General features: G+C 46.0%; 1 protein-coding gene across 1 annotated transcript in view; it reads right to left on the bottom strand.

Moving 5' to 3' along the window:
* Window positions 1–25,131, bottom strand: part of LOC118390101 (UV radiation resistance-associated gene protein-like) — a 137,055-nt gene that overhangs the window by 92,769 nt on the left and 19,155 nt on the right. The window contains exons 7-11 of the mRNA XM_035780325.2: window positions 17,693–17,798; window positions 11,287–11,413; window positions 3,692–3,776; window positions 989–1,088; window positions 716–776 (exon numbers count right to left, since the gene is read on the bottom strand). Coding sequence (XP_035636218.1) covers window positions 716–776; window positions 989–1,088; window positions 3,692–3,776; window positions 11,287–11,413; window positions 17,693–17,798 — 479 coding nt within the window. The remainder of the gene's footprint in view (window positions 1–715; window positions 777–988; window positions 1,089–3,691; window positions 3,777–11,286; window positions 11,414–17,692; window positions 17,799–25,131) is intronic.

Below are 25,131 nucleotides of genomic sequence, written 5' to 3'. Positions count from 1 at the left end.
TCAGTGGCGGAAAGGGAGAATGGAGGGACGTTGAGAGGGAAACTCTCTGAGTCTGCTGCTCTCTCCCTCTGCTGAGACTGGCCATCAGATGCAAGCACCACCAGTCCAGTAAAAAGACTAAATTATTCAAATGTATCCTCACTCAGCTGTGCCTCACAAGTAACACAACAACTGATCTATTACCAGTGTGATCATACAGCCTACCTAAAACAAATGGTCTGAGAAGAACAACAATGCTTTGGCAGGGCAATTCAAGCAAATGCAATATGCAGTGATAATGTATTGGGCCTCTAGTCTCCTGAACAAACCCAATTGCTATGGTACTGTTTTTAATAGGTTAATGTTGCATATGCGTACATTTTTAAAATCACGTTCCCCAAAAATGTGAGCGTTAGATCTCTGCTTGCATTTTGACTCAGAAAGTGATCTTGACCACTGATCAAGCCCATACAAACACAGCTGCCTCCGCCACTAAAGTCACACAGTTTCCTCCATCAGCTGCAACTTCTGAAACACTTGTCATTGAACCTTAGAGCAGATATTGTACTGTTGTAGTGGACTATAGGGAATAGTACCATTTGGGTCACAAAACGTAGTGTCCCTACTACAGGGTCAGAAGTTTGAACCTTCAATAAAAGGAAACAAATGAGCCCCGTGTTATGCACGTCTCTGTCACTCCAAACCCCTCCATTTCCTGGTGAAATAGATAGGTTACCTTGGAAATCCTCCGAGTTGGGCAGCTTCACTCCACAGATGACATAATCGGACTGATTAGCCTGTAGGACAATTAAACAAGAGTTTTATGAGGATGAGAATCCAAGAACCAAAAATACCATATTCAGAGCAAGAGAGAAATTGTAGCGTGAGGGGAAGGGAAAAGCTCGAAGAGCAAAGGGGGCACTCTCCTTAGAAATTGTAATGACCACTGATTATTTAAGCCATTCAGCTCTGTCACAGCTCTGCGTGCGTTACTCAGGAAGTTACTCACGGCCGTGGTGACCAAGTCGATGGGGTAGATGTAGGACAGCTCAGAGAGGAGCTGGCGACAGCGGAAGGTGAGCTGAGCATTGGACTTGAGGAACAGCTCCCTGGGGAGACAGGCACAGAGACAGTAACACACACAACCACTTCATGACTCACTGCCCTGACCGACACAAAAAGGACAATAACCAAGGAGGAAGAGAACAGAGGGAGGACTGGGGATGGAGAGGACAAGAGACTGGCTCAAATAGACAGGGTCAAAGAGGCAGGAGGATAGAAAGGAGGAAAGGAAAATGGGTGGAATAGATAGATGAGGAAGAGGAGAAAGACAGAGGGAAGGTACGGTACATTAATATATACATATAATATAGGTGAGGGAATAATAACCAAAGTGGCGATGGGGAGAGATGTGAGGCGAGACCTGACATCTCAGCTCTAGAGAAAGGGAATAAGTGGTGTATGTAGGGGGATAGGGAGGTGGGGTGAGGGACGGATGGAGGGTAGCTATGGTGATCGTTAGTAATGAGGGGTGGCGGTGCGTTGATGGGAGCCTGAGGTTGAAGAGGAGAATAGCAGGGTTGTGTTTGACTTGGCCCAGGCCTGGATGAGAGAGACCTAATGGCTCTGCTCTGAATCATTTCCACAGTAATTGTAAGAGCAACTCAATTATCATAACTTCCAAACTACCCCCTTCCCCACCTCCACATTACCGGATTTGGCAGGGAGGGTAACTCACAAACCTAACTTGCCTAGGTGAGAAAGATAAAACATCTGGAATCATGTTTGTTTTCTCATGTCCACCACTTGACAGCTACTGGAGTCTGACTTCAGAGCAGTCTGAGAAGTCAGAAGTATGTGAGTGAGTGAGAGAGAGAGAGAGAATGTGCGTGCACAGTACTGTATAAGTGTGAGTCTGTACAGTACAGTATGTCCCAGCACTGGGGGAGTACAGTTTTGTGGGTAATGGGCCATCATTTCAGACACATGAAAAGGTGTTGGGGAGAAAATGATAATTGGATGTGAAATGGGCTTGTGAAAGATCCTTATCTTTGACATGTACTCCTCCCCCATCCCGCCTGCCGTGCCTCCCTGCCCTGCCTCCCTCCCTGCTGTGCCTGCCTGCTTGCCGTGCCTCCCTGCCTGCCTCTGTGCGTCCCTGCCTGCCTGCCTGCCTCCGTGCGTCCCTGCCTGCCTGCCTCCGTGCCTCCCTGCCTGCCTGCCTCCGTGCCTCCGTGCCTCCCTGCCTGCCTGCCTGCCTCCGTGCGTCCCTGCCTGCCTGCCTGCCTCCGTGCGTCCCTGCCTCCGTGCGTCCCTGCCTGCCTGCCTGCCTGCCTCCGTGCGTCCCTGCCTGCCTGCCTGCCTGCCTCCGTGCGTCCCTGCCTGCCTGCCTGCCTGCCTCCGTGCCTCCCTGCCTGCCTGCCTGCCTGCCTGCCTCCCTGCGTCCCTGCCTGCCTGCCTGCCTGCCTCCTGTGCGTCCCTGCCTGCCTGCCTGCCTGCCTCCGTGCGTCCCTGCCTGCCTGCCTGCCTCCGTGCGTCCCTGCCTGCCTGCCTGCCTCCGTGCGTCCCTGCCTGCCTGCCTGCCTCCCTGTGCGTCCCTGCCTGCCTGCCTGCCTCCGTGCGTCCCTGCCTGCCTGCCTGCCTCCGTGCGTCCCTGCCTGCCTGCCTCCAGCCTGCCTCCGTGCCCCTGCCTGCCTGCCAGCCAGCCAGCCTCTGTGCGTCCCTGCCAGCCAGCCAGCCAGCCTCCGTGCGTCCCAGCCAGCCAGCCAGCCTCCGTGCGTCCCTGCCTGCCTGCCTGCCAGCCAGCCTCCGTGCTGGTCCCAATCTCCCCCACAGGTCATTTAGAACCATTGACAGCATCCCTGCCTGCCTGCCTGCCAGCCAGCCTCCGTGCGTCCCTGCCTGCCTGCCAGCCAGCCAGCCTCCGTGCGTCCCTGCCTGCCTGCCAGCCAGCCAGCCTCCGTGCGTCCCTGCCTGCCTGCCAGCCAGCCAGCCTCCGTGCGTCCGTCCCTGCCTGCCTGCCAGCCAGCCAGCCTCCGTGCGTCCGTCCCTGCCTGCCTGCCAGCCAGCCAGCCTCCGTGCGTCCGTCCCTGCCTGCCTGCCAGCCAGCCAGCCTCCGTGCGTCCCTGCCTGCCTGCCAGCCAGCCAGCCTCTGTGCGTTAAACCCAAACCACCACAGACAGACACACTTCCAGGAACCTGCTTATTACATGAACTCAGCAACTCTCTCTAACAAACACTTTTTCCACCTACTGAACCATACATACACATTTTTCCAGTCAAAGTCAATTTCCTTGTTTACATGATGCATTGGTGGGTATCTTTTCATGCTGCCCAGCCAGCTAGTGTTTATACTGTAGCATTGTGCTTTTACTCCTGTTCTGGTCCCATCACTGCCAGGTAGCCAGACAACCAAACTGTGTATATACAAGGTCGACACAGTGTGCACCCCTGCAGGCAAAGGCATCAGACTGGTCTTTGATGCAATCTGCTTACTCTCGTTCAGGCTAAAAACACAAATAGGCAGCGCTAAGCCAACATCCCCTCTTGGTAAGCAGGCTGTAATCTCCCCACAGCATTTAGAACCATTGACAACATATTAGAACACGCCATTCTGTGGGGCTTGGGTAATTTCTAGCAGATGGCACGGTGAACGAACTGGGAGCGTGTGTGTGTGTAAAAAGATATACTTTAATTACAGGTTGACACTTACCTTTTGGCAGTGCATTCTTTCTGCTGCTCTGTTAACGACTCCCTCTCAAGCTCCAGACTCCGGTGTTTGGTGGAGAATGCTTCCTCTAGGGAATGAGAAGGGAGGATGAGAGAGGAATACGAGAAAAGAGGGAAAGAAAAGAGCGATGAATTTGAGAGAGATAGAGAGTGATAAGCGAAAGAGATGAAAGCAACAGGGAGAGAGAAAATTAGGTGGTAAATTACCAGGTGTGTTCTGTTAATTTGCACTAGTATCTAAATGTGATTGTTCAAATCAAAACTTTGTCACATCTGCCAAATACAACAGAATACCAAATACCTTACCATGAAATGCTTACTTACCAGCCCTTAACTCTTATTTTTCTTCACTGCATTGTTAGTTAAGAAAATGTTTAAGAGCACAATAACGAGGCTATATACAGGGGGTACTGGTACCGAGTCAATGTGCGGGGGCACAGGTTAGTCAAGGTAATTGAGCTAATATGTACAAGTAGGTAGGGGTAAAGTGACTATGCATAGATAGAGTAGCAGCAGCATAACAAACAAATGGGGGGAGGGTCAACGCAAATAGTCTGGGTAGCCATTTGATTAGCTGTTGAGCAGTCTTATGGCTTGGAAGCTCATAAGAAGCCTTTTGGACCTAGACTTGGCGCTCTGTTAGCACTTGCCGTGCAGTAGCAGAGAGAACAGTCTACGACTACGGTGACTGGAGTCTTTGGCAATGTTTTAGGGCCTTCCTCTGACACCGCCTAATATAGAAGCCATGGATGGCAGGAAGCTTGACCCTAGTGATGTACTGGGCCATATGCACTACCCTCTGTAGAGCCTTGCGGTCAGAGGCCGAGCAGTTGACATACCAGGCGGTGATGCAATCGGTCAGGATGCTCTTGATGGTGGAGCTGTAGAACTTAAGGATCTTAGGACCATTGACAAATCTTTTCAGTCTCCTGAGGGTGATTAGGCTTTCTTCACAACTGTCTTGGAGTGATAGTTTGTTGGTGATGTGGACACCATGGAACTTAAAGCTCTCAACCTGTTCCACTACAACCCAGTCTATGAGAATGGGGGTGTCCTCCTTTTCCTGTAGTCCACGATCATCTTCTTGATATGTTGTTGCCTACCCTTACTACCGGGAGGCGGCCCATCAGGAAGTATAGGATCCAGTTGCAGAGGGAGGTGTTTAGTCCCAAGGTCCATAGCTTAGTGATGAGCTTTGTGGGCACTATGGTGTTGAATGCTGAGCTGTAGTCAATGAATAGCATTTTCACATAGGTGTTCCTTTTGTCCAGGTGGGAAAGGGCAGTGTGGAGTGCAATAGAGATTGCATCATCTGTGGATCTGTTGGGGCATTACACAAATTGGAGTTGGGTCTAGGGTTTCTGTGATGATGGTGTTGATGTGAGCCATAATAGTGCTTTCAAAGCACTTTATAGCTACAGACATGAGTGCTACGGGTCGGTAGTCATTTAGGCAGGTTACCTCTGTGTTCTTGGGAACAGGGACTAGTGGTCTGCTTGAAATATTTAGGTATTACAGACTCTGTCAAGGAGAGGTTGAAAATGTCAGTGAAGACACTTGCCAGTTGGTCAGAGCATGCTTGGAGTACACATCCTGGTAATCCATCTGGCCCTGCAGCCTTGTGAATGTTGACCTGTTTAAAGGTCTTACATTGGCTACGGAAAGCATGATCACACAGTCATCCGGAATAGCTGGTGCTCTCATGCATGCTTCAGTTTTGCTTGCCTTGAAGTGCACGTAAATATCATTTAGCTCTTCTGGTCGGCTCGTTTCACTGGACAGCTCGCGGCTGGGCTTTCCTTTGTAGTCCGTAATAGTTTGCAAGCCCTACCACATCTGGCGAGTGTCAGAGCCGGTGTTGTAGAATTCAATCTTAATCCTGTATTGACGCTTTGCCTGTTTGATGGTTCATCTGAGGGCATTGTGGGATTTCTTATAAGCGCCCGGATTAGTTTCCCGCTCCTTGAAAGTGGCAGCTCTAGTCTTTAGCTCGATGCAGATGTTGCCTGTAATCCATGGCTTCTGGTTGGGATATGTACATACCGCCACAGTGGGGATGACGTTGTCGATGTACTTATTGATGAAGCCGATGACTGAGGTGGTATACTCCTCAATGTCGTTGGATGAATCCTGGAACATATTCCAGTCTGTGCTAGCAAAACAGTCCTGTAGCGTAGCATCCTCCAGTTTTTTTTTCTCTGGTTGCATGTGACATGCTGGTAGAAATGAGGTAAAACGGATTTAAGTTTAACTGCATTAAAGTCCCCGGCCACCCCGGCCACTAGGAGCACTGCTTCTGGATGAGTATTTTCTTGTTTGCTTATGGCATAGAGTTACTTGGTGGTAAATAGACGGCTATGAATAATAGATGAGAACTCACTTGGTAGAAAGTGTGGTCTACATAAGGTACTCCTCAGGCAAGCAATACCTCGAGACTTCTTTAATATTAGACATCACGCACCAGCTGCTATTGACGAATAGACACACACACCCACCCCTTGGCTTACCAGACGTAGCTTCTCTGCTCTGGCGGTGCATGGAAAATCCTGCCAGCTCTATATCAAGATATTACAGTTTTTAATGACCTGTTGGTAGGATAATCTTGATAGTAGGTTACTGATTTAATTTTCCAATGATTGCAAATTGGCCAATAGAATGGATTGTAGTGAAGGTTTATTCGCTCGCCTACGAATTTGCAGACCTCCGCCCCCTTTGTCTCAGTCTTTTCTTTCCGCAAATGACGGAGATTTGGGCCTGTTCCCGGGAAAGCAGTAAATCCTTCTCGTCGGACTCGTTAAAGGAAAAAGCTTCTTCCAGTTTGAGGTGAGTAATCGCAGTTCTGAAGTCCAGAAGTTATTTTCAGTCATAAGAGATGGTAGCAGCAACATTATGTACAAAATAAGTTTTTAAAAATGTTTTAAAAGTTACAAACAATGTAAAAAAAACTAACAACATAGCACAGTTGGTTAAGAGCATGTAAAAAGTCAGCCATCCTCTCTGGAGCCAGCCATCCTCCACCAAATATTCCTCCTGGCTTGGTTTTTGCTCTGACATGCACTGTCAACTGTGGGACCTTATATAGACAGGTGTGTTCCTTTTCAAATAATGTCCAATCAATTTAATTTACCACAGGTAGACTCCAATCAAGTTGTAGAAACATCAAGGATGATCAATGGAAACAGGATGCACCCGAGCTCAATTTAGAGTCTCATCGCAAAGGGTCAGAATACCTTATTTACATACGGATCTGTTTTTTATTATTAATACATTTGTATGAACAAATACATGTATTAAAAACTGTTTTCACTTGGTCATTATGGGGTATAGTGTGTAGATTGCTGAGGATGTATTTTTTATTTCATTCATTTTAGAATAAGGCTGTAATGTAACAAAATCTGGAAAAAGTCAAGGGGTCTGAATACTTTCCGAAGGCACTGTATGTACGGTCACGGTGGGAACGATGTCATCAATGCACTTATTGATGAAGCCTGAGATGGTATACTCCTTAATGCCATCAGATGAATCCCGGAACATATTTCAGTCTGTGCTAGCAAAACAGTCCAGTAGGTTAACATCTGCGTCATGAGACCACTTCGGTATTGAGCAAGTCACTGGTACTTCCTGCCTTAGGTTCTGTTAGTAAGCAAGAATCAGGAGGATAGAATTATTGTCAGATTTTCCAAATGGAGGGTGAGGGAGAGCTTTGTATGCGTTTCTGTGTGTAGAGTAAAGGTGGTCTAGAGTTTTTTCCTCTGGTTGCACATGAAACACATACTGGTAGAAATTGTTGGTCTGATGCCTTCTCCATTAAACACTGGTAACTTCACACTGCTACTTTGATCAGGAAAAAAAAACTCCCCACACACAGCACATAAACCAGCTACACATGAATAATGATGGCAGGATTTGTTTTACTTTTGTAAATAAACATTTAGTCAAATAAAGAGAAGCATAAATACAAACCCCAACTCCCTCCAAACCATCCCATGTACACAACTGTTGACAGGCTGAACGCAGCACAGATAGAGTTGCTCCAATACACACAACTTCAAACCCAGTTGGTTCAAATGACCCGCTCTTCCACTTCATGTTACATGTCAAAGTTGTTATGCCCAGACAGAAACACCAAAGCGGGGTGGCAGGGAGGATATGGGGGGGTACATGGAGGATAAGCGAAGGGGAGGTTCGGAGGCCAGGGCCAAATCTTCATCAGATTAAGAATGATAAGAATTACTGTCTGGAATGGAACAGAATAGCCAGCCCTTTTGGTTGAAGCAAAGACTTGAAAACAGCTTTCTAAAGGCCCCCTTCACCTGCATAGGCCCTTAGCTTGCCCTGGCTTTTATGGAACCACCACTACTACCCCTCCACCCCAGTCTCCTAGGCATCAAGCCTCTGCTGCCAAACTAAAACAAATGGAGACTGTAAAAATGTGTGTGTGTGGAGGGCTACCCTGTGGTGCTGTTTGGCTACGTCACACAGCTTTAGAGATGTTGATCTTTCACCACTCTCCAATGTTGTTGTGTTCGCCCTTCAGAGACAAAATAATAATATCCGCCTTCACTACCTCTATGTCACGGGTGGAAAAACACCCACACACCCTACTATAAAGAGCTACCTCTTTCCATCTCAGTAAAGAGTAGAGAGGGAGAGAGAGGGGGGAGAGAGTAAGAGAGAGTTGGAGGGAGAGAGAGAAAAGGAAATGTGGAGGAAGAAGGGGATAAAACCATGAAGCAAGGACAGGGTGTGTTACTGTGTAACGATGGAGGACGTGACTGTTGTGGCCCGTGTTGGTACAAGACAGGATGTCTGCCCTTCAATAAGCCCTCCTTTCCTTTTCCACAGCCCTGCTACACTCTCTCCATCCTTCTCTCCTCTGCCCTGATGAAAGGCCTGGAGAACATCTTGAGGTTGCTCACGCTCTCCGTGCAAGGGGGGCGAGAGAGCAAGAGAGCGAGAGAGCGAGAGAGCGAGTGAGAGAGCGAGAGAATTAGAAGGCTGGAACGCAGATAGTTTTCAACACAAAGCGATCCAACAGACCGGCCTTGTCGTCATCAAACCCCTTCAAGTCTCTCACACACACAATGTTAAGTGTAGAGAGAGAAAAAGGCTGACAGAGATTGAAAGAGAGGGCGAGATAAATAACAAGAGAAAGAGGTATCTCTCAAGTTGCTCCTACCTGCTCTTATAGGCCCCCTCCAGTCCAGTAATACCACTCTATCACTCATTAGTAAAAATGTCAGTCACAGTCGCCCTCTCTCGCCCTCAATAATTCAACATGGTCGCTGTGCAGCTGAGGGAGCTGGTGACTGTGGGTATACTGTTGATAGGTTTAGTGGGGGACCAGAGAGCTGAGCTAAGTCCAGTGATAGATACCCCCCCCACATCTCTCGCCACTTTATAAATCCTGACTCTTAACTCTGGGTAACTAACTCCGCCACTGACGTTTATTGGCCTACAGTCGCCTCTGTGCCGCGGCAGAGGGGGAAAATAACTACTGTTAATAACCGCGATAAATACTTTTTACCACCCTAATTTATAACAGCTGCTCAAGGTGGTAGAGGGGAAAATTAGGTGAGAGGAAATTGTGACCCCTCTGAGCCCGTTTATTCTAAAGGACGAAAGAAAGATGTTGAAAAGCAGAGAAGTAGGAGTTAAAATAATAATAATTGGGACAGCATGATTAAGCAGAGGACTGTGGGGGTGAAGGTTAAAATAATGCTCCGTTTTCTCTGGGCTTTGTCTCTACAAAGAATTACAGCTCTGCTCAGGCCTCTTACACACGCATAGACACACACAGGGATGCATGCAGTCCACCATCACAGCAGATCAGCAGCCATTGGACAGCCTGTTAACTTACCCTGGTGCTCTCCTGTATGCTGTATCTTCACACAGTCATAGTGGCCAAGCGCGGCGCACTCACTCACGCATGCACAGTGTCTACCAGCTTCATAGCATTCATCACATACCTGTGGCAATATTAAACAAGACTCATGAAACCCCCAACCCATCACTACACACACACACACGCACACGCACACGCACACGCCACCTCAGTACTGTATATTTGTGTTTTACCCCATTTGTTGACAGTAAAGGGGATTGTCAGAAAAACAGTCATTTCACAGAAAAGACTGAGGATTGGAAACAGACAGTGCAGATGTGATTCCGACACGGTTTCAGAAAAGCTCAATATAATGTAGCCTAGTCGGTAGCATGGGGTGGACAGAGACTGGAGCTAATGACAATGCTCTCTGGTCCTAGTAGTTTACTGAGGTGAGTCAAATGATGGTGTTACCATGGAAACCATACATACCTAACCTGCTCTTATCTACTACCAGGTACTTTTCCTTGTTCGTTTAAATAAGCACCTGTCCTCTCTTCACAAAGGACATTCTCTATTTGTGACCAGGATTTCCCTCCAGCAGTGGTCTAAGTGGTGACAGAGGATTACGGTCCATTCATCAGGACAGGGACACAAAGAGAACCTTTCCTTGACCCCTCCTTGTAGTGTCTGTGTGTGTGCGTTCATCCATGCATGTTGGTTGGTTGGCTTACTGTGTGTGAGCCTGGATGTTAAGAACACAGTGTGTGCAGGGATGATGTGCTGCAGTGCAGACGGCCAGCCAATCATTAACAGAAGTCGTTTTAGGGAGAATTAAGCTAGCCCCTTGGTCAAACACAGAGCTTGGATCCCTCAGAGCCTTAGTCTACCCAAGTCCTCTCAGAACCCACCCTACCCTGATGTTAAACTAATACAAAAACAGACTGTTCAGAGAAAACAGAAGAGGTAGAAGGAGGGACCTGGAGAGAGGGGGTCAGAGAGTGAGAGAATGATACATTTGCACGTGTACAGTATATGTATGTATGCGTGTCTGATTGTGTGAGTGCACCTGTCTGTGCGTGTCCATCATGGTATGGTGGTGTGGATATGAACTCTGCTTGGTGTTTCATCTCCCTGTGGACATACCAGATACGCAGCAGTAAACTGGCCTATAAAACAAACCCACCCATCCCAGACATGATACAACCTGCAGTTATTCAACCCATATAATTGGCTGAATGACACCATAAAAGGCAAAGGATTTACTTTACCGGCCCTGGTAGGACAACTTGGCTGGCCGGCAAAGACATTTCTCTGTCTGAAAGTGTCACACGGCCAGGGAAAACAGTCACTGTGAAGGAGTGACTCAGAGCCTCCAGGCGTTCAACAGTGAAAGAGGTTTCCTGTATGTGAGGTGCTGTAGTGTACTCTACTGTAAATGTTTGGAGTGGAATATGCAGTAAAATACAGTAGAGCACACCAAGAACAGCTGTTGGCTGACCCAAAGTGTACCTGTCTGTGGGTTGCGTTCCAAATGGCCACATATTTCCTTTGTATTGAACTACTTTTGGCCAAAAGTAGTGTGAGCTATATAGGGAATAGGGTGCTGTTTAGAAGGCACCCTGTGTAAAGCACGTATTAGGAATACAATCCCATGTGAACCCCAGTCCCACAATGTACGCTATTTAAAATTGTGGCCTTGTGGAAATGCCTGTCTATTGTGTCTTTAAGGTGCAACTCCAAATGCCATTTACCTTTCTTCTGAAGCACTGCTCTCTCCTTCTGTCGCAGGTCTGTCTCCCGGCCCAGGGCTTTCCTCTGTCTCTCCAGCTCACTGCGTAGCGTTCCCAGACGCAGCTGCATACACTCCCGCTCCTTCTTCTGCAAACAGAGGCAGGTATGGAGAGAGAAACATTTGAAAAGAAAGAGATAGAAAAGAGACAAAAGATCAAGGGAGGGAAAAAGGAAGGATAAACAGAAAGAGACAGAATACACAGTGATTCACCACAGCAAGTGCTTTTAATTGTCCCCGCCTACCACCATACCCCCATTAGGTCCTTTAGAACAAACCATGTAATCTAGGGCCAATCACGTAACGAACTCATTCAATACGCCTCTACTAACCCAAAAGACACGATTAATCCTGGATGAGCGAAGACAAGTGGGGCCCACAGAGAATGACAGAGGACTAAATAATATATTTATATAATATATTTGCATGGGCAGCACCATTGAGGGCTTCCGCCATTTTCATTTAGTCAACTGAGTGGGACTTGCAACTTCATTGGCTGATCCCTCCTGGTGACAGGATGGATCAGTCAATCGTGAAGAAGAAAATGAAGAAGACTACTTCAAAATGGAGATTGCTTCAATGGTGCTGCCTACGCCATCACAGACGCCACAATGGCACAGATCCAAAGATGAGTCCTCTTATCCATCTATGGTGAGGCCTCAAACAAATTATTTCAAAACAACCCCTAAAAATCAGCCTCCACGAGAGAAATCTGAGATCCTCATGAGAAATTCCACGGTAACGGAATTACACTTACATTTTGAAATGAAAAATCATAGTGTATGCCAAACAGAAACCATTGATTTCAAACCATACAACTCTATGCACAATGACTACTTTGAACTATTTACACAGTAAATAAATATATTTAGTTAACATTTATTGGAAAAACTGTGCCGATACAGTTTGGTAATAGAATTACGGTAAAATCTCCGTCATGCAGAGGGCAAAAGTGAGATAAGGTCACTGTCAAGCGAGAGAAACAATACCGTGTGAAGGACCAGGATGTTATGCAGCAAAATGGTATCTGATGAAAGTTGTGGACAAGAGCAGGATGCACTTGCGTTTGTGGAGGTAGGAATCAGTGCCGATGGGTTAGGCTGAGTGTGCAGGGAAGGGTTCATTCTGGGACGGACATTGTGGCTGAACCCTCACTAAGGCCTGGAGCAAAGCTGACTGCAGTCAGGAGAGGAGAGGCTGGGCCCTTAGCTGCCACATCCTGACTAGAACTTCCTCACTTCTGCCCTTTTCTCTTACATTGAAGGCTGTATGTTAAGAAAGGCTTGGACTTTATCAGAGCTGAGTCAAAGTCTAGGAGGAGAGGAAGATAAGAGACCACCAACATCACCTATTCATTCATGTCAGCTGCAGACTAACCAACAGACTTGTCCTGATGGGAGCTTCATTTCTAGTAATTTTATTACAATACCAGTATCGCGATACTACGATAGCAGATTTTCCATGGCAAAAAAATAAAAACACAAATTAGACTAAACTCTATGGTCTTATAAAAACCTACTTCATGTAAAAGTATGGGTGATATAGCTTGCCAAATAAACAAATGTGACAACAGAATGCTGTTTGTTTTTAAAAAAACAACTACATCCACTTCAGGCTTTGTTTCCTTGCCACAATATATCCAAGTATAGAGATACTGGTATCGTGACAAGCCTAATTTCTGGCGTTTTCTCTTACACTGCAGAGTGTGTTTGTAAAGACAGGCTTTGTCTTTAGCAGGGCTTTAGCAAGACTGGAGTCAGAAAGTCTGAAGAGGGAGCATCCTCTTCGCACTCCTTTCATTTGACAGCTTCAGACTATCCAACATCCTTGACTTCCTAACTTCTCCTTCTTGGTGGGGAGGGGAGCATTGAGTTACAGTTAGGCATCGTATGACAGTCCAAGGCCATTCCAGGTAGACGATAACCCCTTCTCTTCCCTGGTCGGTAGACAGCTGGCTGTAGATTGATAATGTCTGAGGGAGGAACTGCAGGGCACAGGGGTGACGGAGGGGGCAGGGCCAGTGAAACATCTGAGTGGACAGACAGACTGAATCCTGCTGTGAATGAATGGGTAGCCCTATAGCCCCATGAGGGTAATAAACACAGCCTGACGTTCCAGTCTATCACCATATCAAACACTGCAGACTGTCAGAGCAGTAAGAGTGAAGCTGCGCTGTGTGTTTGTGTGTGTTTCCAGATGGCTTCCAAATGGTCTCGATTGGAGGGAAGGAAGGGGCATATGAGAAATTATCATGAGACACAAACTATTGTGGAGGTGACGTGATAAATGTGGTACCATCTCAGAAATTGTACAGTACACCATAAGTATCCTAGCAGGCTTTGGTGTTGGGAGGAGGTGGTTCAGGGTCACACACACACACAGTGCTGGCATCAACACCAGATGACTCTCCCTCCTAACACCGAGTGTCAGGTGACATCTAGCTCACCACATGCTCCATGGCCTGGGTAGACCTGGATAGAGCGCTCAGTATGCACGTCATTAGTCAACATGTCCAGCCACCACAGGGTGTCTCCCCATCAGCCCCTAACATCTCACTCTATCTGGGGTTAATTTAAGACCCTGTTGGGAGGACCCCTCCAGCCCTGGATGTACTACTCCAAATGAAGAACAGCGCTTGCTCTTTCGCTGGGCACATAGGTGAGTGAGTGAGTGAGTGAGTGAGTGAGTGAGTGAGTGAGTGAGTGAGTGAGTGAGTGAGTGAGTGAGTGAGTGAGTGAGTGAGTGATAGAGGGATTTATTTATTTTTATTTAACTAGGCAAGTCAGTTAAAAACAAATTCTTATTTACGATGACGGCCTACCAAAAGGCCTCCTGTGGGGACGGGGGCTGGGATAAAAAATATGTTTCAAAAAAGGACAACAACATAAGGAGAGACCGAAGACAACCACATAGCATGGCAGCAACACATGACAACAACATGGTAGCAGCACAAAACATGGTACAAACATTATTGGGCACAGACAACAGCACAAAGGGCAAGAAGGTAGAGACTACAATACATCACGCAAAGCAGTAAATATGTCCATGATTGAGTCTTTGAATGAAGAGATTGAGATAAAACTGTCCAGTTGGAGTGTTTTTTGCAGCTTGTTCCAGTCGCTAGCTGCAGCGAACTGAAAAAACAAGCGACCCAGGGATGTGTGTGCTTTGGGGACCTTAAACAGAATGTGACTGGCAGAGCGGGTGTTGTATGTAGAGGATGAGGGCTGCAGTTGGTATATAAGATAGGGCTCACTCCCCCCTAACAGTGTTTTATAAATAAACAACAAGCAGTGGGTCTTGCGACAGGTATACAGCGAATAGCGCTCATCCTCCTCCATCTCAAACCCCCTTCGATTCCTCTGATCGGTATCATAATCCACCACCAAGGAAAAGGTTCATGAAGGCCAGAGAGAGAGTTAGCTGCCTGAGCAGCTCTCTCCTTTCCCAGTCTGGCTGCTTGATATGATGGTCCCAATCAGTCCTGCATTCTTCCATCCTCTGACCCACCAAAAATTAACCTTAGAGAGCACCTTTATTTTGCCAGTTGTCTAGAGCAGCATGTGGTATCAACACACACAAACAGACACAGAGACGGCGATCGCAGCTAGGATCAGAGTAAACGCTGATAGGCCTCTTATCGAGGTCTTATGAGGCTTTTGTAGGAAAATAGCGGGTGTCAGTCACTCAGACAGGCCAGATAAAACCTCCATCTCCCTGAGTGTCACAGCCCATATGGAGTGCAGGAATGCTGCAGCTCGCGTGTTAACCACGAACCACTGCCCTCCTGTGGTCCAGAGTTGATAGGTAGGGTGTGGCCAATGTGTGTGTGTTGTATGTAGTCTGTGTGTGCATGCGAATATGTGCCAGTGTGTGTGTGTGTGTGTGTGTGTGTGTGTGTGTGTGTGTGTGTGTGTATGTGCCAGTGTGTGTGTGTGTGTGTATGTAGTCTGTGTGCATGCGAATGTGTGTGTGCATGCACGTGTGTGTGTTTGCGTGAGTGTGTGTGTGTGCGTAAATGCGCACCTACCTGTGTGTGTGTGTGTGTGTGCATGGTGTGTGTGCGCATGCTTTCATTCGTGCATGCATGTCCTACAGCCTGTTTGAAGGGCCCCAGGACATCAAAGACTGTCGGTCAGCTGAGTCAACAGCGACAGAGGAATAACCTGGCCGTAACCCTGGAGATCAATGGCAGAGTGTGGGTGAGAGGGTGAGAGGGCCACGGTGGGCTGTGGTGGTGGCCTCACCTCTGCACTCTTTGATCCCACACAGACAAGAGAAGGCGTGGGCAGACTGAGGGCGAGAGGGATACTAACAGGGAGAATTCACACACAGAGAGGGAGACTCAGTGTAAGACACACACAATGCTCCCCTCTTTTGAAACCACTAACTCAATAAAATAATATTAAAAGGAGCGGTCTAAGCTACAATACACAGAGAGAGCAGCGGGGGCTGAGCTGATCTGAAGGAGGTATAACATGATTTATTAGCTGAGGTGAACTCTGAAAAGCCTTGGAATGTTTCATTGAGGTGAAGTACCAGTCACAAGCCCGTTTCAATAGGAGAGTTGTGCTCTGTGTGTGTGTGGGCCTTCATCACTGGACTGCCTGACGGTGCTGGTAAGTAGTCAGACTAATTCAGCGGTAAAGAACACAACATTTAGATATCAAAAGGCTGAGGGACAGATAGAGGGTGACAGATGTCTGAGGTGTTGAGGTGAACAACAAGAAGAGACTGTTGGAGCAGTCTCCTCAGATGGCCGCCACACTCCTACAGATATGGTGTCCTTGTTTTGGCAGTCGCTGACGGTCACTCAATGAGCCCTGTCAGATAAGAACTTTTAGATCGGTAAGTTAGTCCAGCCAGTTTCCTAAAATTGAAGTAATACTGACTGGGCACGCAGGGCATGTGCCCAGGGGCCCTGACCTCCAGGTGCACCCCATTGATTTTGTTAGTCACTCTCACTCAGATGTCATAAGTCATGGACAAATATGTGAAATGACAGGAAATAAGCTTTAAAAACGGCACATTAGTTCTCTGTGCCCATGGCAAAATGAGTAGAATTGCATGAAAAGTATTGTGAAATTGCAACATGTTCTCTTCGCCCAATAGCAAAATTGCAGGAAATGTACTTTCAAACGTAACATTCTCTCCATTGCCAAGACTGGGGCCCAGTAAAAGGTTTTGCCATGACGTAAAGTGGCCTATAGCCTGACGACTCACACTCAATTCTTCCACTGCTCTGTCGTTCACAACATACTTCAGTCTGAAACCGCCATCATTGAAGTCGTTTGTGGGGCATGAGGGGCGTTGTACAAAACAAAGTCATTAGCGAATGGATTGTCTCTAACCAAAACTGCGTGTGTACTGGGTCTGGTACAACCCATCGGTTTCTGGAACAATCAGACGGCCCTGAATGTGTTCACATTCGGTGAAGGGTCGGGGAGGTACGCAGATCCAGACTCATAGTGGATAGGAAACTAACCTCTGTGGGCGTGATGCAACATTTGGTGGTAGCAAGGAGTCTGGGTAGTCAGGCAAGGGGAGGCCCAATAAACACATTTATTTTAGGGCCCCCAAAAGGCTGGGGCCGGCTCTGGCTACTGGTTGAATGCATTTAGTTAAGAGAGTTATGTAGTTTAACTGCACAAATAGATTGATTGCAAAAATCAGTTGACTGCATGTATGGGTATGGATGTGGGGACGCAGACACATGAGCCACTACGGCCCCCCATGAAGAGTTCAGATTTCCTCCACCCAACTCAAAGTTGCCCATCCCTGCTTTAAAAGAAAGCTGTGGAGGAGGGGGGCAGGGGGGTTAAATCCTATCTGCACAAATCTGCTTTTAACATAATAGTGTTGCATATACCTTGAGCACCAAAACATGGAGGTGTCAAGAGCCCCAGGGCTTTTATAACAGGAGCTTGTGAAGTGTGCACTTACAATAAACACAACATTCAAAACCTAGGATTACCGCTCCATTTTCACAGCAGTGTGGCTGCAAATTCCAAAAATGTTAAATATGCTTGCTTTATATTAGTTTTGACTCGAGGATAAAGACGAGGTTGGAGACAAATCGTGGGTGTCTTGTTAAAAAGCCCCCCTGCAATAGAGGGTTAGAGGTGGTCATTTTGGCTGAATACAGGAGTAGCTGCTGCTGCTTATCTGGTTCAGCACAATTATCTTAAATACACTTTAAATAAGTATATTTCAGTTCTCATAGCCAGAGGTCTCATCTAACTAACTGACTATTGTAGTTAGCACATAAACACGTGATACTGGCACGACGTAGATAATCGGTTTGCAAGAGAATGAGTTGCAGATGAGAAGAGATCAGTGGAGGATCTGTATTTTGCTGGCTGACTCACACGCTTGGTGCAGGCCGTTGTCGTCCTTAGTTTCTCCTCAATATCCTTGCCGATCTTCTGCACGGTCACCTGGGTCTGCTTGATGGCTCTCTGGGCCGTGTGGAGCCTGGAAAGTACAGGGAGGAATAACATCAGGATAGGCTCTTCACCTCAGGAACTCAATAGACATGTACTGTATAAAAGAGGATGCTTGAATGTGATGCTGACAGATTTATATCAGTAGGCTAAATAAATAAACACACAAGAACAGAGGGTGGACACTCCGGAAAGTTTAATGTCAGCCATCTTGTTAGCGTGTTTATTTGCTGTGCTATTTGTTAATGTTAGTTAGGTTTGTTTGGAGGGCAGAGGGAGGAGGTATGAGTTATGATGGACCACATGGGGTTCTTAACTCTGTGGCGACGATTTCTTTCCCTCGTTGTTTCACTTCCTGATTTACCGGGGTTTAATCTACATTGTTGTGCCGTGTTGTCTCCAAATGTCTCAAAGTTAATGAAGGTTCCAAAGGAACAAAGGACAAAGCGGTTATTGAGAACATTGAAAGAACAAAGTTAATTAAAATGAGTCTTCAGATGTATTCCTACAGACTCAGGGGACGTATCAAGTTCTTAAATACCCATTAACCACAAATAACCCACCAGTATTTTAGTCACTATTATTTTCTAATATATCTAACCACGATTTAAGGTTTCAAATGTTGCCCTATGGACCTGAGAGTATTAAAGTCAGACCACTGAGAGAAACCTCAACGGACCATTTAATAAAACTCACCACAAACACGGAAGACTTTCCCAAAACCTTTGGGTACTAATGCCATTCATTCATTCATTCATTCATTCATTCATTCATTCATTCATTCATTCATTCATTCATTCATTCATTCATTCGAGATAGGGAGGGAACAATAACAACAATACCGAAAGACAAGCCAGAACTTTATTGCAGCTATCAATCACAGACTTTATCAACTCTCCAAGTATGGTTTCAACAGCTCCAGGCCTCATGGGGAGTGAGGGAGACCAAGCTGCTCCCCACAACACAGCAGCCCCAGCGACATGGTTTAAGAGAAACAGACAACCATCACACCAGGCTGAGATCTGAGGGTCCTTCTCACACACACAAGAGGAAGGCAGCCATTAGCAATAATATTGTCAGAGACTCGAGACCATCCTCGTTTTGTCTAATTTACAGACACGCTCAATAGGAGATAAGTGTTAGATGTGGCAGTGTGGCCGGCAGTTCCCGATTCAGTCCCTCTCATATACAGTATGAATGGCTCTACCGTCTGGTCTGGGGTCTGGTCTCCTGATGGAGATGTGCTTTTCATTTATTTTTAGTAAAATTCTCCTTCACCATGTTCCCTCAATGGGACCACTCAGCCCCCATTCCCTCCATGCCCCAACCCACCATTTTTCCAGCCACATCATTCCACCTCTGTCAGGAGTGGGCTGTTCCATACTCCTCATATCTCCATCCCCCCAATCACTGCTAGTCAATCCCTAGGAGAAACCTTAGTACACGCTGCCCGACCTGGCCTGTGTTTGCAGCACTTCTTAACCCAGATAATGTTAAGGCAGATTCCTGCCCCAAACCACTACGTGTAGTCTTCTGTCAATTAAGGCGCCAAAACCCCTGCCAAAACATACAGTGCATTTTCACAGCTTGTAGCCTCAGATTGCAGAGCTCTCCTGGCTTTGGGCTGAATCAGTGGACTTGGTGGAAGCCACAAAGAGTCTTAAGGGGACAGGACTGTGAATAATCCCATAGTGGTGCCAAAATGCTCGTGATCTTTCATACTCCACTTCTAGAGTCTTTCAAATTGTCATTAGGGAACAAGTAAACTAAGGGTTGGTGGTATCCCCTTCCTCTAGTATGTATAACTTAAATGGGAATATTCAGCCATATCGTCAGTCTAAAATGTATCTATAGCCTACTATGTTTCTTTCTTAGAATTCCTCAATCATCCTCTCATTCATGAACACCTCTTCGGAGCATAAATCTGAGAAGAAGACTGTCTTCCCGGTTTAACACAATTTCAAAATTGTGACTACAGACTTCTTTCTTCTATACGTGACTGTAACCACATCCAGTGGGGCAAAAAAGTATTTAAGTCAGCCACCAATTGTGCAAGTTCTCCCACTTAAAAAGATGAGAGGCCTGTAATTCTCATCATAGGTACACTTCAACTACGACAGAAAAAAAAAAAAAAACAGAAAATCACATTGTAGGATTTTTAATGAATTTATTTGCAAATTATGGTGGAAAATAAGTATTTGGTCACCTACAATCAAGCAAGATTTCTGGCTCTCACAAACCTGTAACTTCTTCTTTAAGAGGCTCCTCTGTCCTCCACTTGTTACCTGTATTAATGGCACCTGTTTGAACTTGTTATCAGTATAAAAAGACACCTGTCCACAACCTCAAACAGTCACACTCCAAACTCCACTATGGCCAAGACCAAAGAGCTGTCAAAGGACACCAGAAACAAAATTGTAGACCTGCACCAGGCTAGGAAGACTGAATCTGCAATAGGTAAGCAGCTTGGTTTGAAGAAATCAACTGTGGCAGCAATTATTAGGAAATGGAAGACATACAAGACCACTGATAATCTCCCTCGATCTGGGGATCCACGCAAGATCTCACCCCGTGGGGTCAAAATGATCACAAGAACGGTGAGCAAAAATCCCAGAACCACACGGGGGGACCTAGTGAATGACCTGCAGAGAGCTGGGACCAAAGTAACAAAGCCTACCATCAATAACACACTACGCCGCCAGGGACTCAAATCCTGCAGTTCCAGACGTGTTCCCCTGCTTATGCCAGTACATGTCCAGGCCCGTCTGAAATTTGCTAGAGAGCATTTGGATGATCCAGAAGAAGATTGGGAGAATGTCATATGGTCAGATCAAACCAAAATATAACTTTTTGGTAAAAACTCAACTCGTCGTGTTTGGAGGACAAAGAATGCTGAGTTGCATCCAAAGAACACCATACCTACTGTGAAGCATGGGGGTGGAAACATCATGCTTTGGGGCTGTTTTTATGCAAAGGGACCAGGACGACTGATCCGTGTAAAGGAAAGAATGAATGGGGCCATGTATCGTGAGATTTTGGAGTGAAAACCTCCTTCCATCAGCAAGGGCATTGAAGATGAAACGTGGCTGGGTCTTTCAGCATGACAATGATCCCAAACACACTGCCCGGGCAACGAAGGAGTGGCTTCGTAGGAGTGGCCAGTCTCCAGATCTCAACCCCGTAGAAAATCTTTGGAAGGAGTTGAACGTCCGTGTTGCCCAGCAACAGCCCCAAAACATCACTGCTCTAGAGGAGATCTGCATGGAGGAATGGGCCAAAATACCAGCAACAGTGTGTGAAAACCTTGTGAAGACTTACAGAAAACATTTGTCATTGCCAACAAAGGGTTTATAACAAAGTATTGAGATAAACTTTTTTTATTGACCAAATACTTATTTTCCACCATAATTTGCAAATAAATTAATTAGAAATCCTACAATGTGATTTTCTGGATTTTTTTCTAATTTTGTCTGTCATAGTTGAAGTGTACCTATGATGAAAATTACAGGCCTCTCATCTTTTTAAGTGGGAGAACTTGCACAATTGGTGGCTGACTAAATACTTTTTTGTCCCACTGTAGGTCTAAACATATCTCTCTCTCAGTAAAGGTTACATTAAGTAGGGTGGCGTGGAGCTACAGCCCTTTCAGATACACATCCCTCTTTACTCATGTTTCCCATATCTGTTGCTTTCTTTAGTCCATTTTCTCAAATTAGGTAATTAGCTAAATCAGTGAGGCTAAAAACTCCATTCTTCCATCCATACTGAACAAGGCAGCTAATTGTCTGCCAATAAGTCACCTAGGCTACATACATCATCGGACTTTTGGGGGAGGAGGGGTACCCACTGCTTGAGCTTGAATGTGGTCCATGTGAGTGCAGCAGCTCTGGGTATTCATCCATGGACTACATATGGATGCGTGAAAACGCAACTTCGGCTCTCCTCTTATGATGCAACAACCACTTGTGGTTGGAGTTCGTAGTGGTTGCAGTGGGGAAAGTGGCTATGGTTGCAGAGTGAGAACGGGGCCTGTGGTCATGAAAGTGGGAGATTTTAGTAACTTTATGGGACAGTCTATAAAACGCTTAGGTATGCAGTCCCTCAGAGCCTTCCTGGAACGGCCTCCTTTAGTGGGTTTAGTGCCTGACCCTCCATAGGCTCGGTTTAAAACTAATCCAGCTTCCACAAATCTATGGTGCCTCCAGCTACTTCCATGTTTTTTTTATTTTTATTAAAGTCAAATCAAATGTATTTATATAGCCCTTCGTACATCAGCTGATATCTCAAAGTGCTGTACAGAAACCCAGTCTAAAACCCCAAACAGCAAGCAATGCAGGTGTAGAAGCACCTGCATTAAAGCTATTCCTCAGACACCTCAGGATATTACTGTGTCTGGTAGGAGGATGGAGCCCAGACCAACATTCATCACTCCTGTATCTTCAGTAAGTGGGGTCAGACATAACTCCTAATGATGTCACACTTTAAGAAAGGAGGAAAGGGGAAACTCTACTACAACCATTCACTTTCCTTTCATTTTTTCTTTCTTCATTTCAACCTGCTTGGGAAAATAGCGATAGCCGTTGGTGATCGTCCTTGGAAACGTCAGGGCAAAGCCGTTTTGACAGCTTTATCAGTCTGAGGTGATTGTGATGGAAGAATCTTATATAGCACTTCCCTAGGTGAGTGCTGTTATCTTCCCAGCCCTTAACGCATGTCTGCACCCTTATCAGCTCAACCAGTCTGGGGATAGGAGGGCCTGCCCATCATATCACATCAGGCCCTATATGGGCCCCTGGATCACAAGGTGTGAGGGGGTGGACCAGTCCCAGGCCCCTATGCCCTCACTGGGGCAGTGCAACCACCAGACTGGCACCCACCCCTCCGGAAAGCACACTGAACCATAAAAACTTTACCTTTTCTACAACATGAGGACAACGAGTGAAAATAACAAGTAGGGATTACTGGGAGTTACGATTCAAATAAGTACACACTTTATATCCTTAAGGACGTTCAGTCCTTGATTTAAGATGGAAATGCATCGGAAAGCATAACATCTTAAACCCTAAATCATTCCAACGAGACTATTCTTGAACATTCATACGGAACATTTTCCCTAAACAGAAAGCTGCTTGGAAGCAATCTTTAGAGAATTATTGTTTGCAATGCTGCCTCTCGCAGCTGAAGGGAGGAGAGAAGGAAGCTTTGATGGATTTGAGACTAAATCAATGAGCATTGTAAGAAACACAAATGGCATTGACTTTCTGACCTTAAAACACATCCACTATGTAGTAACTCCTTCCAGAGCGGCCTCCACAAAGCACTGGCTCTGATGGCCCGTACTGTTCATGGATTCATTTACCCAACTGATGATCTCAAAATAAATATTTACCATGGTTTATACGTAGCGCAACAGGCCAGCAATCCCAATCAGTGCCGAGCAACAGCAGAGGCAGATGTATCATCTGGCTTAGAGATAAAAAAATAAAAAAATTAAGTCGAAGAAAAAAAACGGGTGTTTCAAAAAGAGAGAGAAAGAAAGCGAGCGAGGAAGAGAGCGAGCGTGAGAGCATCCCCGTCCCCCAGGAGAGTAGGGGCACATCGAAACAAAACACATTTCATTGCCTTATATAGCGTTGGCGGTTGGGGGTGCTTGTCTCATTCACAAAGCGGTTGGTGAGATAGCTTAAAGCCCGGGTCCATTCCATTCTTCCACAATGGTATGCAGTGGTTTTCGGTTTTTGTTAGTTTGCATGCATTTTTCATCGCCCCCTCATACCGTTCCAGCCGTGTACTTTTTGTTTTGAGAGACCACTTGAGGTTGCAGGCATGGAAACTTTTTGTGAATCTTTTGTGTTGCAGAGAGAAAGCGAGGAAGTGAGGTGCAGTTGGCATCTAAGAAAACATACGAGGGAGGTAGAGGAGGAGGTTGACAAAACACTTATTTTACTGTGTGATAAGATGGGTTTCATTTATAAAATGCTCTAATATCAGATGACAAGAGATTGGGGCCCTTGTTAATGTTTTTGGCCCCTCTCCCTTTCCGCTTCTACTTCCTCCGTCTACAGATACTGTATAGGTCAGATACACAGACCGACACAAACACCTCACAGCCAGGCCTGGGACATACAGTTGGCAGAAAGAGAGACAACTTGATCAGACATATACTTTTACTGAATGATTTGATAGTTCTAAGTAACAGTTTAAAACTACTCTACTGAACTTCTATCGAATCAATCATCAATTCAATTGTGACTGTGAAACCAATAGAATACATTCACACCATGAGTAATCTATACCCTTGAAATATATAGAAAAGCAATAGATTGTATGTTTTACAAATAACGCAATGATTGTTCAGGTACACAACAAGAACCACACAACAGCTAAGAGGAAGGGAAAAAGAGGCTAAGGTGAGAAAACCAAATAAACATCTTCTGTTCGCAGCATACCTGTACCTCACCGGCGGGGCGGACAATGTCGCTATTCATATTTACCCTGTCGCCATTAATATTTACCCTGTCGCTATTCATATTTACCCTGTCGCTATTCATATTTACCCTGTCGCTAACTCATATTTAAATATAATCACCTCTGTACATAGAGGAGTTAAGATTGTGGGGGGTGACAGAAAATATTGTGGTGCACCTTCATGTGCATTTTCTCTCTGCGGATGGTTAGATGCCTTTTGAAGGGGTTCTTCCAATATTCTCAAAAAAATCTTTGTTTACAATACATGGCAACTTTAGAGAGAAAGCCATGGTGGGAAACCCTGTGAGCCAACCTAATACCTATTTCCGAAAAGAAAAAAAACGTTACCTGTAATAAATATGGCCCGCTTTCAAACAGTCCCTTATTTACCACGGGTATACCCCCTTTAATTAAATACATCCAAGCACGTAGGCGGCACCGGTGAGGAGTGGGAGTGTGCTGATCTGGCCACATTTGTATTCGTAAACCTATCCGTAATTGACAGATGCTAATTGGATGGGATGATACTCATAAATCAGCTCAATTGAAAGTGCTTTACAATGCTTAGGCCTACATTGGTCTCAAGGCATGTTTTACTGTACCGCATCTTCTACCCCCCTAACCCTTCAGATATAAACAAAATACTATATAAAGAAGATGTTACAGTAAAGCACATGGGGTTTTGTCTTGGTATGAAAGGGATATAAGAAAGGACATGTTAGTCTTCTAGGGTCAGAGGGGCCAGGCCCTCTGCAGAAGATTACTGACGAGAGGTTCCCATCTCCTCCCCTCAAACTGTCCCTCTAGGTCACTAACGGGTTTCTCCACGCATCGCGCCGACAGAAACAAACATCTTTCTGGTAAGAAGAGTGGCGGGGGCGTATGCCTCATGACTA

Source organism: Oncorhynchus keta, chromosome 11 (assembly GCF_023373465.1).
Source record: "Oncorhynchus keta strain PuntledgeMale-10-30-2019 chromosome 11, Oket_V2, whole genome shotgun sequence".
NCBI lineage: Eukaryota > Metazoa > Chordata > Actinopteri > Salmoniformes > Salmonidae > Oncorhynchus > Oncorhynchus keta.
This window is presented reverse-complemented; position numbering and strand designations above follow the sequence as displayed.